Source organism: Chiloscyllium punctatum, chromosome 3 (assembly GCF_047496795.1).
Source record: "Chiloscyllium punctatum isolate Juve2018m chromosome 3, sChiPun1.3, whole genome shotgun sequence".
Lineage (NCBI taxonomy): Eukaryota > Metazoa > Chordata > Chondrichthyes > Orectolobiformes > Hemiscylliidae > Chiloscyllium > Chiloscyllium punctatum.
The window spans coordinates 37402424-37415579 of record NC_092741.1 but is presented as its reverse complement, the minus strand read 5'-3'; the positions used below and the strand labels follow the sequence as shown (position 1 = coordinate 37415579).

The 13156-nt window shown below is 42.4% G+C and overlaps 1 protein-coding gene across 1 annotated transcript in view; it reads left to right on the top strand.

Moving 5' to 3' along the window:
- The window catches only part of mrps5 (mitochondrial ribosomal protein S5), a 144038-nt gene that overhangs the window by 106732 nt on the left and 24150 nt on the right, over positions 1-13156 (top strand). Inside the window, exon 6 of the mRNA XM_072551624.1 lies at positions 5614-5704. Within this exon, the coding sequence (XP_072407725.1) occupies positions 5614-5704 (91 nt within the window). The remainder of the gene's footprint in view (positions 1-5613; positions 5705-13156) is intronic.

Here is a 13156-nt window from a genome sequence, read left to right as displayed (position 1 = left end):
GTGACAACTGTGTGCACCATCTACAAGATTTACTGCAGCAAGTTGGTTATTCTCCTTCAGCAGCACTTTCCAACCCACAATCTGCACCAGTCAGAAGAACAAGGGGCGAATGTGTGGAAACACAACCACCGATGCAATCCACTCCAAACCACTTATAATCCTGACTTGGAAATATGTTACTCATTGTCACTGGGTCAAAATTCTTCTTTTCTTAACAGCACTGAGTACCAACCATCTCCCCATTTTCTCCCTCCCCCCACTCCCAAAAACCAACCTCCAACTGCACATATTACCATGGTTGATGTTAAATTTGTTTCATTCATTGAATGTAATTCCATCAGCTGTGCTATACTGTAGAGTGATGTAATGTAGAGTGATCTGACTGACCTAATCATGAAATATAGCTTTCCTAATTACTTCCTGTACCTAAATGTTAACACAACAATATTGTTTATTGCAAAGGGAATTCAATACAAAAGGTATGTTTCAATTCTACATGGTTTTAGTGATATCAGATGTGGAGTACTGTGCGCTGTATTGGTTTCCCTTATTTAAGCAAGACTGCAAATCTATTAGATTAGGTTGCGAAAGATATCACTGGACTCGTACTTGGTATGGACCGATTACCTTATTGTTGTTCAGGCCCAGATTGCAAGCCTTGGAGTTAAAAGTGAGAGTTAACTTGATTGAAACTTGTAAGATCCCATAGGGTCTTGAGAGGGCGGATGGGGAAAGAATATTTCCTCTTGTGGGAGAATCTAGAACTGGGGGTTACTGTTTTAAAATAAGAGGTCAATAATTTAAGACCAAGCAGAGGGAATTTTTTTTCTCTGAGCATTGCGAGTCTTTAGAACTCCTTCCTCAAAAGGCAGTGGAAGCAAACCTTTTGAGTACTTTTAAGGCAGAGATAAATACCTTATAGGCAATGAGTAAAACTTTATCAAGGTGGGTGGGTATATGGAGTAATTAAATCAGCCATGATCTTTCTCTTGCCCTCTCGCACTCCCTCACTCGACCCCCGCCACTCTCTGTCTCTCCCCCCTCCAACTCCCTCTCTCTCTCTGTCTCTCTCTCTCTTTCCCCCACCAGTAACAATAGTAGCAACAGTAGTAGGTTTGCCAACTTTAAGGTCATTTAAATGGTCATTGGATCGACATGTGAATAAAAAGGGAAAAGTGTAAGTTCTGATGGGCTTCAGATTAGTTTCACAGGTTGATGCAACATTGAGGGCCAAAGGGCCTGTACTGCGCTGTAATGTTCTACGTTCTTCCCAAATAATAGGGGACTGAAGGGGCCAAGAGGACATCTCCTTTTCCTAATTGTATGCACGTCTTTAACCTTGATTTCTATGCTGGTGATAATTACCCTATATCAGTGGCACAAAATAAGATAAAGATTTGCAGATTTATTGTACTTTAATCATGGAGATGATGGTCTAGTTGTAAAGTCACGAGACAAGTAATCCCAAGACTGAGCCTTTTCCTCTGGAGACATGGAAGCTGCTGAATCTCACTGCAGCAGCTGCTGTATTTAAATCCAATTAATAAACCAAATTGAAAACAAGTCTTAGTAATGCTGATCATGAAACTCTGATCAATGTCATGAAACCTGCTCGAGTTCACTAATATCCTTTCAAGACAGAAATTTGTCATCTTTGCTCAGTCTGGCCTGTGTGACTCGTAACTGCCCTCTGAAATAGCATTCAGTTGTGGAAACTGGTGATGCCCAAAAAAATTCTGATTTTGCTGATATATCAGCCATGTCCCATGAAAGGGTACTAAACTCTTTCCAATCAACTTGTACAATAAATGCAATTATATGAACACATGTGGCAGCCACAGAATGCCTACAGTGCGGAAACAGGCTATTTGACCCAACAGGTCCACACCAACTCTCTGAACAGCATCCCACCCAGATTCAACACTCCCTCCACTCCCCCTCACCTCCCCCACCCTGCATTTCCTGTGGATAATCCACCTAACCTGCACATCCCTGGACAGTGAGGGCAATTTAGCATGGCTGATCCACCTACCCTGCATATCTTTGGACTGTGGGAGGAAGCCAAAGAACCCAGAGGAAACCCACGCAGACACAGGGATAATGTGCAAACTCCACAGAGGCACTTGCCTGAGGCTGAAATCAAACCTGGGTCACTTGTGCTATGAGACAGCAATGCTAACCACTGAGCCACAGTGCCGTCATTTTGTGTAGAGCAAGATTTGACCTATTTTGTGTGTGGAATTTATTCAAAGTCTTACTGGTGCATGAATAATTGGTTAAGAAGCAGCATGAACTTAAATCTTGCAAACTTGTGGTTTGACTTTCAGATACACAAAAGTAAAAGATGCACAAGTGTAGATTAGTCTATGGCATTGATAAAAGAACGATCAAAGGAAACAGAAACAGTGCAAAAAGAGCTGAGGAGGTTCGCTCAGGGTTGGTGCTTGTACCTCAGCAGAAATTTTGGCCCACGAAAGTTAACTTATTGTGAGGAACTAAGATTCATCAACTTTGCAACGAGACTATTGACGAAGTCAGTGGAAACAGAGGTGACTGAGAAAGAAAGGATTTTTGTTTTATTATGAAATTAACAATTGTATTTCAAATGCCTTGTACGTTAGTCAAAAAGTGCTAATATTAATTTATGTTAATAAAATTCAATTAACAAGTTGGATTGCAATATTCAACATGTTTCCGTGCTGTATATCTCTATGTTACTGGCAATACAATGCAGCAGTTTACTAAGACGAGTAGAACACTGATCACCAGAACAGCAAGTCCACAGAGTACGTATAAATTTTAAAGTGCATTGTTCAGATCAAACTCTGAATACTGTTTGGATATAGAGAACTCACTGAAAAATAAAAATGCAATGAAAAGCAAAAGACAGCAGGAAAGAAAAGACAAATGCTGTTAATTAGAAACAAAATAAGAAATTGCTGGAAAAGCTCAGCAAGTCTGGCGGCGTCTGTGGAGAGAAATCAGAGTGAACGTTTCACATCAAGTAACCCTTCCTAAAAAGGTCTGAGTTCTGAGGAAGGGTCATTTGGCTCTAAGCATTCATTCTGATTTCTCTCCATAGATGCTGCCAGACCTGCTGAACTTTTCCAACAGTTTCTATTTTTGTTTCTAATTAACAGCATTTGTCTTTTCTTTCCTGCTGTCTTTTGCTTTTCATTGCATTTTTATTTTTCAGTGAGTTCTATATATCCAGGCTCTGAATACTGTTTGATCTGAACAATGCACTTTAAAATTTATACGAACTCTGTGGACTTGCTGTTCTGGTGATCAGTGTTCTATTAGTTTTAGTAAACTGCTGCATTGTATTGCAAGTAACATAGAGATAGATGTACAGCATGGAAACATGTTGAATATTGCAATCCAACTTGTTAATTGAATTTTATTAACATAAATTAACATTAGCACTTTTTGACTAATGTACAAGGCATCTGAAATGCAGTTGTTAATTTCTAAAGACTGTAGATGTTGAAAATTTAAAATTAAAACAAAATGGTGGTAGCGTTCTATAGATCAGGATTTATCCGACCAAACTGGTTCTGTCCAAATGTCATTAGTCCAAAATGTTAACTCCACCCTCCTTTCTGCATTGATGTAACCTGTTCTGCTGAATTTTTCCAGCATTTTCAGTTTGAATTGGTAGGGAAGGCATGAAGTAAACAGTGACAAGACTGTTTTTGAAAGCAGTCACGTAGAAACCTCATCAAAATATCTAAAATGTTCTTTAGCATCTTAGCATTGAGTATATACTTGGTTAATTTACCCTTAGAATGTATTATATCAATAGAAATATCCTGGAGAAACTGAGCTGATCTAGCAGCATCTGTGGAGAGTAGGATTTAAAATGTTAACTCTGGGTTACAGTGAGAAGGCAAGTAAATGGGGTTCAGACACATATCAGCCATGATTGAATGGTGGGACACACCCAATGGTCTGAATGGTCTAATTCTGCTCCTTTGCATTATGGTTTTATGGTCTAATTTGGTATTCTACTGGTTTCTTGAAGTCACGTGAAGCCTCCTCACTGTTTTATCAAAGTCCAAGGTAATGTATGAAGTGCTACATTGGTGTTACCAGTTCAATTGGCCTCTTTCCTATCGGAAAGATGTTGTGAAACTTGAAAGGGTTCAGAAAAGATTTACAAGGATATTGTCAGGGTTGGAAGGTTTGAGCTATAGGGAGAGGTTGAACAGGCTGGGGCTGTTTTCCCTGGAGCATTGGAGGCTGAGGGGTGACCTTATAGAGGTTTATAAAGTCATGAGCGGCATGGATAGGATAAATAGACAAAGTCTCTTCCCTGGGTGGGGGAGTCCAGAACAAGAGGGCATAGGTTTAGGGTGGGGGGGAAAGATATAAAAGAAACCTAAGGGGCAACAACTTTTTCACGCAGAGGATGGTATGTGTAAGGATTGAACTGCCAGAGGAAGTGGTGGAGGCTGGTACAATTACAACATTTAAAAATCATCTGGATGAGTCTATGAATTGGAGGGGATTGGAGGGATATGGGCTGGGTGCTGACAGGTGGGACTAGATTGGATTGCGATATCTGGTCAGCATAGACAAGTTGGATCAAAGGGTCTGTTTCCATGCTGCACATCTCTGTGACTCTAATTAAACATCTTCCCCACTCTGGCCATTAATATATTCTCATCTGCTCCAAATGCATCAACTTGCTCAACTGTTATACATGGCACGTGACAAAAGTAATACTAAAAATTTATCAAGGGCAAGATCTAAACATGCTGCAACTCTTTCTAATGGAAGAATGAAAACTGCTGTATTTTTACATGGTGCCTGGTCATCCCATGAACATGACCTTTTGCTTTCCCTCAGAACTCCCTTAGTCACTGACAATGAGTACAATGAATTGTTTCCCACATTTTAATAGAAACGTCCTCTACTGGAGGTCATCCTGTATCTGTAAAAATAGCTCAAATCAGCAGGTTATAAAATTAGCTGAAAGATGTTCGAATATGTTGAGCTGTAAAAGCACGGTGGCTCAGTGGTTAGCATTGTTGCCTCACAGTGCTAGGGACTCAGGTTCGATTCCTGCCTTGGGAACTGTCTGTATGGAGTTTGCACATTCTCCCCATGTCTGCGTGCGTTTCCTCCCACAGTCCAAAGATGTACTGGTCAGTTGAATTGGCCATGCTAAATTGTCCATAGTGTTAGGTGTTTAGTCAGAGGGAAATGGGTCTGGGTGGGTCTCTCTTCGGAGGGTTGGTGTGGACTGGTTGGCCGTTTCCACACTGTAGAGAATCTAATCTAATTCGGTCTATTGTCATTTACAAACGTAATGACAGCAACCTAAATTAAATATGTTGCAAGGCTTTTGGTGACTGAATTGTATGCAAAGCTGAGAGGAAAGGAACTGTTGCACTAAAACTCTGTACAGGAATGGTACAAAACCTCCAAAACATTGGTCAGAAGTACTTAAATCCTAGTGTAGGTTACGCCATGAAAAATGCCATATTTGTTTAAGGTAGTGCATTCTTGGGAGCTTTAGTTTTTGTCTTGACTAACATAGTGTTTTCTGGTGCCGAGATGCTGTGCAGCTTGTCTTTAATATTTAACCAAACTTATTCTTTTTGACAGGTTAAAAGTGTGTTCAATATGACAGCAAAAGAAGGAAGGAAGAGATCTGTCAGTGCTCTGGTGGTGGTTGGAAATGCAAATGGAGCTGCAGGTAAGTTCTGAGGTGAAGGAACCTGTAGGCTTAACCTTTCTGTACAGATTGTCAAAAGCGAAAGCTAAAGAAGCTCTTTTACTTGGCTGACCTATGGTTCTATTAGCCTACACTTCAACTTTATGGTGGCAAATCTTATTTTGCAATCATTTTGAAACTAAATGATGTTGAAATAGCATGAATGGAACACATTATTTGATGTTTGAGGGAATTGAAGGTGCACTGAGATGGGAAGGTATTTGCACCAAGTGCTCATGTGTGAACATGACCTTGGGAGAGCTGACACCTCCCTCCCTGTCACTGCAGCACATTCAGGCCTAAAGTTTCATCATCTGCTCAGTAGTCCTTTATATGATTCCCCACATCTTACTGCTGAATGAGGAATGGCAGGGGTTTTTCAGGATGCACAAGGGAAAATGTATATTTTATGTGTGTGTTAAAGTGGCAGGCAGTACTCCGATGGATATCTACATTGCTTGTAGCTTGAAAATCAATTGTAGTATGAGAGAGGAATGTGAGGTTCAAAGAAGGGTTAGGTTTGCAGATACTCTCATCTGCTTGCTAGCCATGGAAATGATATCAAGTACTATCTGCTCCATGGGTATGAGTGCACATAGCTGTGTATGCTTCCTATAGGTTAGGTCCTGCTTGTCTACTACCTTGCCCTGCAGAGTGAGATACCAGTCAGTATGGCACAGTGTGGCTGATGAGAGCATTACAGTTAAATTGCTAACAGTTTGTGCAGGTATAGAATTACTACATTCCAGAAAGAGGCCATTCGGCCCATCAAGTCTGCACCAACCACCGAAGATCATCCTGTCCCAGCCCTGTAACTCCACATTTACTATGGCTAGTCCACCTAACCTACACATCTCTGGATGCTGTGGACAATTTAGCACGGCCAATCCACCTGACATGCACATCTTTGGACTGTGGGAAGAGACTGGAGCACCTAGAGGAGACCCATGCAAACATGAGGAGAATGTGTAAACTCCAATTAGTCAGAGGGTGGAATCAAACCTGGATTTGCGGCGATGTGAGACCATTGTGCCACCCATGTGGGAGTTGAGCCGTGTAGCATTGCTAGGTGCAGTAGGGTGCTTGTGAAAAGTGCTTTCCTGTGTTCTACATGCAGTGTAAGTACACGTTTTGATTGCTGGAAGTGTTTTTCTACCAGTTAGTCACTTTTAAGAAGTGTATTCACTGTTGTTGCCTTGGCAACCCAGCAGACAATTAGCACATAGCAATAAATCAGATGACCTATTTTGGATGGCAATGGGGCAAGGATTGTGGAAGAATCCCTGCTCCTCTTAGATTACCATTGGATCTTTTGTACAGTCATTGCTTCCAGAACGTGATAGGCATGTTCCTGTGTGATCCCGCTATATACAAAAATCGCGCAATACAAATACACATAAAGTGTTGATGATGTAATCACGTTATAGCCAACATACACTTTTAAAAACACACGTTTTAGAAACAGCGTTCCCTATTCACCCAATCACATTAAAGCCACTTGCATTAACGATAGACATGTTACAGCAGAACTGACTGTATTCACATGAAGAAACAAACATAGCCTGAATTTACTGCCTCAATTTGAAAGGGAACATCATCTTCAATGAAATGCACTCTATATCAAAATGGCAGCTTGCTGAAATGCTGGAATGGCCTTGCTCCCTGGAGAATTAGACAACATGAGTCTGACAACTTGCATTATTCATCCCAAACCAGTTCCTTTCCATGCCCTATTTTTACAGTTTCAACAGCTTTGGGAATATTGGGCTGTATTTTGCCAGATATCATCTAAGTGTCAATTTGGTCAAGTTTCACAGAGAATTTCCGTGCGTAAGACGTAATGAATTTTCTCATACACTTGAGCCAAACTCATTAACTGGGTACCAAGCCCTTTTGACACTCCCCTCATTGATGCATAGTTTTTACAGTACAGGAGGGAGGCCATTCATTGAGTCATAGAGATTTAGAGCATGGAAACAAATCCTTTGGTCCAACCCGTCCATGCTGACCAGTTATCCCAACCCATTCTAGTCCCACCTGCCAGCACCTGGCCCATATCCCTCCAAACCCTTCCTGTTCACACACCCATCCAAATGCCTCTTAAATGTTGCAATTGTACCGGCCTCCTCCACTTCCTCTGGCAATTCATTCTGTATACATACTACCCTCTGTGTGAAAAGGTTGCCCCTTCACTTTCTTTTATATCATATCCCTCTCACCCTCAAGTTCTGGACTCCCCAACCCCACGGAAAAGACATTCAGGAATAAAAGAATAAGTAGGGCAGGAATATGTCCAGTCAAGGATAGTAGTGGGAAGTTGCGTGTGGAGGCTGAAGAGATTGGGGAGACACTGAATGAATACTTTTCGTCAGTATTCACTCAGGAACAGGACATTGTTGCCGATGTGAATATTGAGTCACAATTAATTAGAATGAATGCCTTTGAGGTATGTAGGGAAGAGGTGTTGGAAATTCTGGAAAGGGTGAAAATAGATAAGTCCCCTGGGCCTGATGGCATTTATCCTAGGCTTCTCTGGGAAACAAGGGAGGAGATTGCAGAGCCATTGGCCTTGATTTTTATGTCCTCGTTGTCTACAGGAATAGTGCCAGAAGACTGGAGGATAGCAAATGTGGTTCCCTTGTTCAAGAAGGGGAGTAGGGATAACCCTAGTAACTATAGGCCGGTGAGTCTCACTTCTGTTGTGGGCAAAGTCTTAGAGAGAATTGTAAGGGATAGGATTTATGAACATCTGGATAGGAATAATGTGATCAAGGATAGTCAGCATGGTTTTGTGAAGGGCAGGTCGTGCCTCACAAACCTTATTGAATTCTTTGAGAAGGTGACTAAGGAGGAGGAAGAGGGTAAAGCGGTAGATGTGGTGTATATAGATTTTAGTAAGGCATTTGATAAGGTTCCCCATGGTAGGCTACTGCAAAAAATACGAGGTATGGCATTGAGGGTGAGTTGGAGGTTTGGATTAGGAATTGGCTGGCTGGAAGAAGACAGAGGATAGTAGTTCATCATGATGGTAAAGGTTCATCTTGGAGTGCAATTACTAGCCGTGTTCCGCAAGGATCTGTTTTGGGACTATTGCAGTTTATCATTTTTATAAATAACCTGGAGGAGGGGCTAGAAGGTTGGGTGAGCAAGTTTGCGGATGAAACGAAAGTCAGTGGGGTTGTTGACAGTGAGGAAGGATGTGGCAGGTTACAGCGGGATATAGATAAGCTGCAGAGCTGGGCAGAAAGGTGGCAAATGGAGTTCAATGTAGCTAGGTGTGAAGTGATTCACTTTGGTATGAGTAACAAAAAGATGGGGTACTGGGCTAGTGGTCGGATACTTGGTAGTGTGGATGAGCAGAGGGATCTTGGTGTCCATGTACACAGATCTCTGAAAGTTGCCACCCAAGTAAATAGTGCTGTGAAGAAGGCATATGGCGAACTGGCTTTTATTGGTAGAGGAATTGAGTTCCGGAGTCCTGAGGTCATGTTGCAGTTGTATAAGACTCTGGTGAGGCCACATCTGGAGTATTGTATGCAGTTTTGATCACCGTACTATAGGAAGGATGTGGAGGCACTGGAACGGGTGCAGAGGAGGTTTACCAGGACGTTGCCTGGTATGGTAGGAAGATCGTATGAGGAAAGGCTGAGGCACTTGGGGCTGTTTTCATTGGAGAAAAGAAGGTTTAGGGGTGACTTGATAGAGGTGTACAAGATGATTAGGGGTTTAGATAGGGTTGACCATGAGAACCTTTTTCCATGTATGGAGTCAGCTATTACGAGGGGGCATAGATTTAAATTAAGGGGTGGTAGGTATAGGACAGATGTTAGGGGTAGATTCTTTACTCAGCGAGTCGTGAGTTCATGGAATGCCCTGCCAGTAGCAGTGGTGGACTCTCCCTCTTTATGGGCATTTAAACGGGCATTGGATAGGCATATGGAGGATAGTGGGCTAGTGTAGGTTAGGTGGGCTTGGATTGGCGCAACATCGAGGGTCAAAGGGCCCGTACTGCGCTGTATTTTTCTATGTTCTATTGTCTATTTATCCTATCCATGCCCCTCATAATTTTGTAAACCTCTATAAGGTCACCCCTCAGCATGCAACATTCCAGGGGTAACAGTCCCAGTCTGTTCTGCCTCTTCCTATAGTTCAACTCCTCCAACCCTGGCAACATCCTTGTAAATCTTTTCTGAGCCCTTTCACATTTCACAACATCATTCCAATAGGAAGGAGACCAGAATTGCACGCAATATTCCAAACGTGGCCTAACCAATGTCCTGTAGAGCCGCAACATGACCTCCCAACTCCTGTACTCAGTACTCTGATCAATAAAGGAAAGCATACCAAAAGCCACCTTCACTGTCCTATCTACCTGCGATTCCACTTTCAAGGAGCTATGAACCTGCACTCCAAGGTCTCTTTGTTCAGCAGCACTCCCTAGGACCTTACCATTAAGTGTATACGTCCTGCTAAGATTTGCTTTCCCAAAATGCAGCACCTCGCATTTATCTGAATTAAACTCCATCTGCCACTTCTCAGCCCATTGGCCAATCTGATCAAGAACCTGTTGTAATCTGAGGTAACTTTCTTCGCTGTCCACTACGCCTCCAATTTTGGTGTCATCTACAAACTTACTAACTGTACCTCTTATGCTTGCATCCAAATCATTTATGTAAATGACAAAAAGTGGAGGGCCCAGCACCGATCCTTGTGGCACTTGACTGGTCACAGGCCTCCAGTCTGAAAAACAACCCTCCACCACCACCCTCTTTCTTCTACCTTTTGAGCCAGTTCTGTATCCAAATGGCTAGTTCTCCTTGTATTCCATGAGATCTAACCTTGCTAATCAGTCTCCCATGGGACACCATGTTTGCCGACCTCCAGTCTTCCAGCACCTCACCTGTGGCTATCGATGATACAAATATGTCAACAAGAGGCCCAGCAATCACTTCTTTCGCTTCCCACAGAGTTTTCAGGTACACCTGATCAGGTCCTGGAGATTTATCCACCTTCTTGCATTTCAAGACATCCAGCACTTCCTCCTCTGTAATATGGACATTTTTCAAGGTGTCACCATCTATTTCGCTACATTCTGTATCTTCCATATCCTTTTCCACAGTAAATACTGATGCAAAATACTCGTTCAGTATTTCCCCCATTTTCTGTGGCTCCACAGAAAGGCCATCTTTTTAATCTTTGAGGGGCCCTATTCTCTCGTAGTTTCCCTTTTGTCCTTAATGTATTTGTAAAAATATTTTTACAAGGGTTTTTACAACTTTTAGATCCGGTCTATCCTTTTCCATCACCATTTTAAATCTAATAGAATTATGGTCGCTGGACCCAAAGTGCTCCCCCACTGACACTTCTGTCACCTGCCCTGCCTTATTTCCCAAGAGTAGGTCAAGTTTTGCACCTTCTCTAGTAGGTACATCCATCCAGCCTCTATATCTGTGCCAATCGACAAAGATCTGAATACTCTAATCCCATTTTCCACCTTTGGCCCCCTTGCCTTGGAGGCTATGACGACGCAAGTGAATGTTTAAAGACTGCTTCAATGTTACAAGAGTTTCTGACTCAACTACATTTCTAGGTACTGGATTAGTGGTGCTGGAAGAGCACAGCAGCTGCTCGTTGGATGCTGCCTGAACTGCTGTGCTCTTCCAGCACCACTAATCCAGTATTTGATTTTCAGCATCTGCAGTCATTGTTTTTACCTTACATTTCTAGGTAATAAGTTGCACACTCTAACCACCCTCTGAAACAATTTCTCTTGCACTTCTCTATATGTTCTGTCTTGTACCTTGTATCTATACCCTCTGATTATTGGTCCCTTTACTAGTGTTGTAAGTATCTTGCTATTCACCTTTCTGTATCTTGTAGTATTATGTACCTCTATCAGGTTCCCCCTCACACTTTACTATCCAAGGAAAACAAACCCAGCTTATTCAATCTTTCCTCATAGCTCAGACTCACTGGTGCAGACAGCGTGGTATTAAATTTCCTCAGCACCCCTTCTAGTACAATCAAATTATTCTATAATTGATATCATGGCTGCATTTGACCAAATGTGGCATCAAGGAGCCCTAGCAAAACAAGAGTTAATGGGAATCAGGGTGGGGGATAAACTCTCCATGAGTTGAAAGATGCTTGTGGTGTTTGAAGGTCAGTCATTTTAGTTCCGTATCTGCAGGAGTTCCTCATGGTAGCATCCTTGGTCCAACCATCTTCAGCTGCTTCGCCAATGTCCTTGACCCTTCATCTCAAGATCAGAAATGGCAATGTTCACTGATGATTGCACAATGTTCAAGTTACAAATTCTCAGATACTAAAGCAGTCTTCTCTATCCTATCTACCTGTGACTCTACGTTCAAGGACCTATGAACCTGCACTCCAAGGTCTCTTTGTTCAGCAACACTCTGATTTGCTTTTCCAAAATGCAGCACCTCACATTTACCTAAGTTAAACTTCATCTGACACTCCTCAGCCCATTGGCCCATCTGATCAAGATCCTGTTGTACTCTGAGGTAGCCTTTGCTGTCCACTACACCTCCAATTTTGGTGTCATCTGCATTCTTACTAAATATACCTCAGATGTTCACATCCAAATCATTTATATTTGGACCCTGCACCAATCCTTGTGGCACACCACTGGTCACAGGCCTCCAGTATGAAAAGCACCCTCTTCAAGCCAGTCCTGTATCCAAATGGCTAGTTCTCCCTGTGATAAGCAAGGTACCTGACTTTTTTGTCTGTACCAAACACCAAGGCAAAGTGTGAAAAGGCAAGGCAGGGAAATTGAGCATCTAGGTAGATGCAGTGTTTGGGTGCGTTAAGAGAGTGAGCAAGCAACCCTGAGATGTTCTTGCAGCATTATACTGATAGACGCTGGTGCTCTCCACAGTCCAGCACTGAAGAGCAGAGGCGTACTGTAAGCAAATTAGATGTGCCTTGATGGTGCAGTGAGGCTGTTATGTGTCAGATGCTAATGGCCATGGAGGAGGGGTGTTTGCAGTCACTGTCCATGGAGTGTGCCCTGAAATTTAGTGTTGGCTGTGCAAAATGGAGGTCCATAGGAGAAAATGACGAACTGGAGCCTCGAGGTACCTGCTCAGACTTTCATGTCAGGATTCTATCTGGCATGTGGGAGAAACAGAGCCTGCATATAAATGAGATGAGAATAGGTGTTATTGAGTGTGATGATGAGTGATAATCTCCAACAATAAGCTTCTCGCTCCCCACTTGTGAGAAGCTTGCCTTGATGTTCTGGACTTAGTTGGAAAGTCACACCGTTTTGTCTCAACATCAAGAAGGGAGTCATTCCACATCTCATTCAGTTTGTTTTTCCCCAAATTTCTCATCACAGCTGACATCATTATGGGCCTGGGAAGATTCATCCATTGAGTTTTTGATCATTTCCACTTCAGTGGCTGCTGT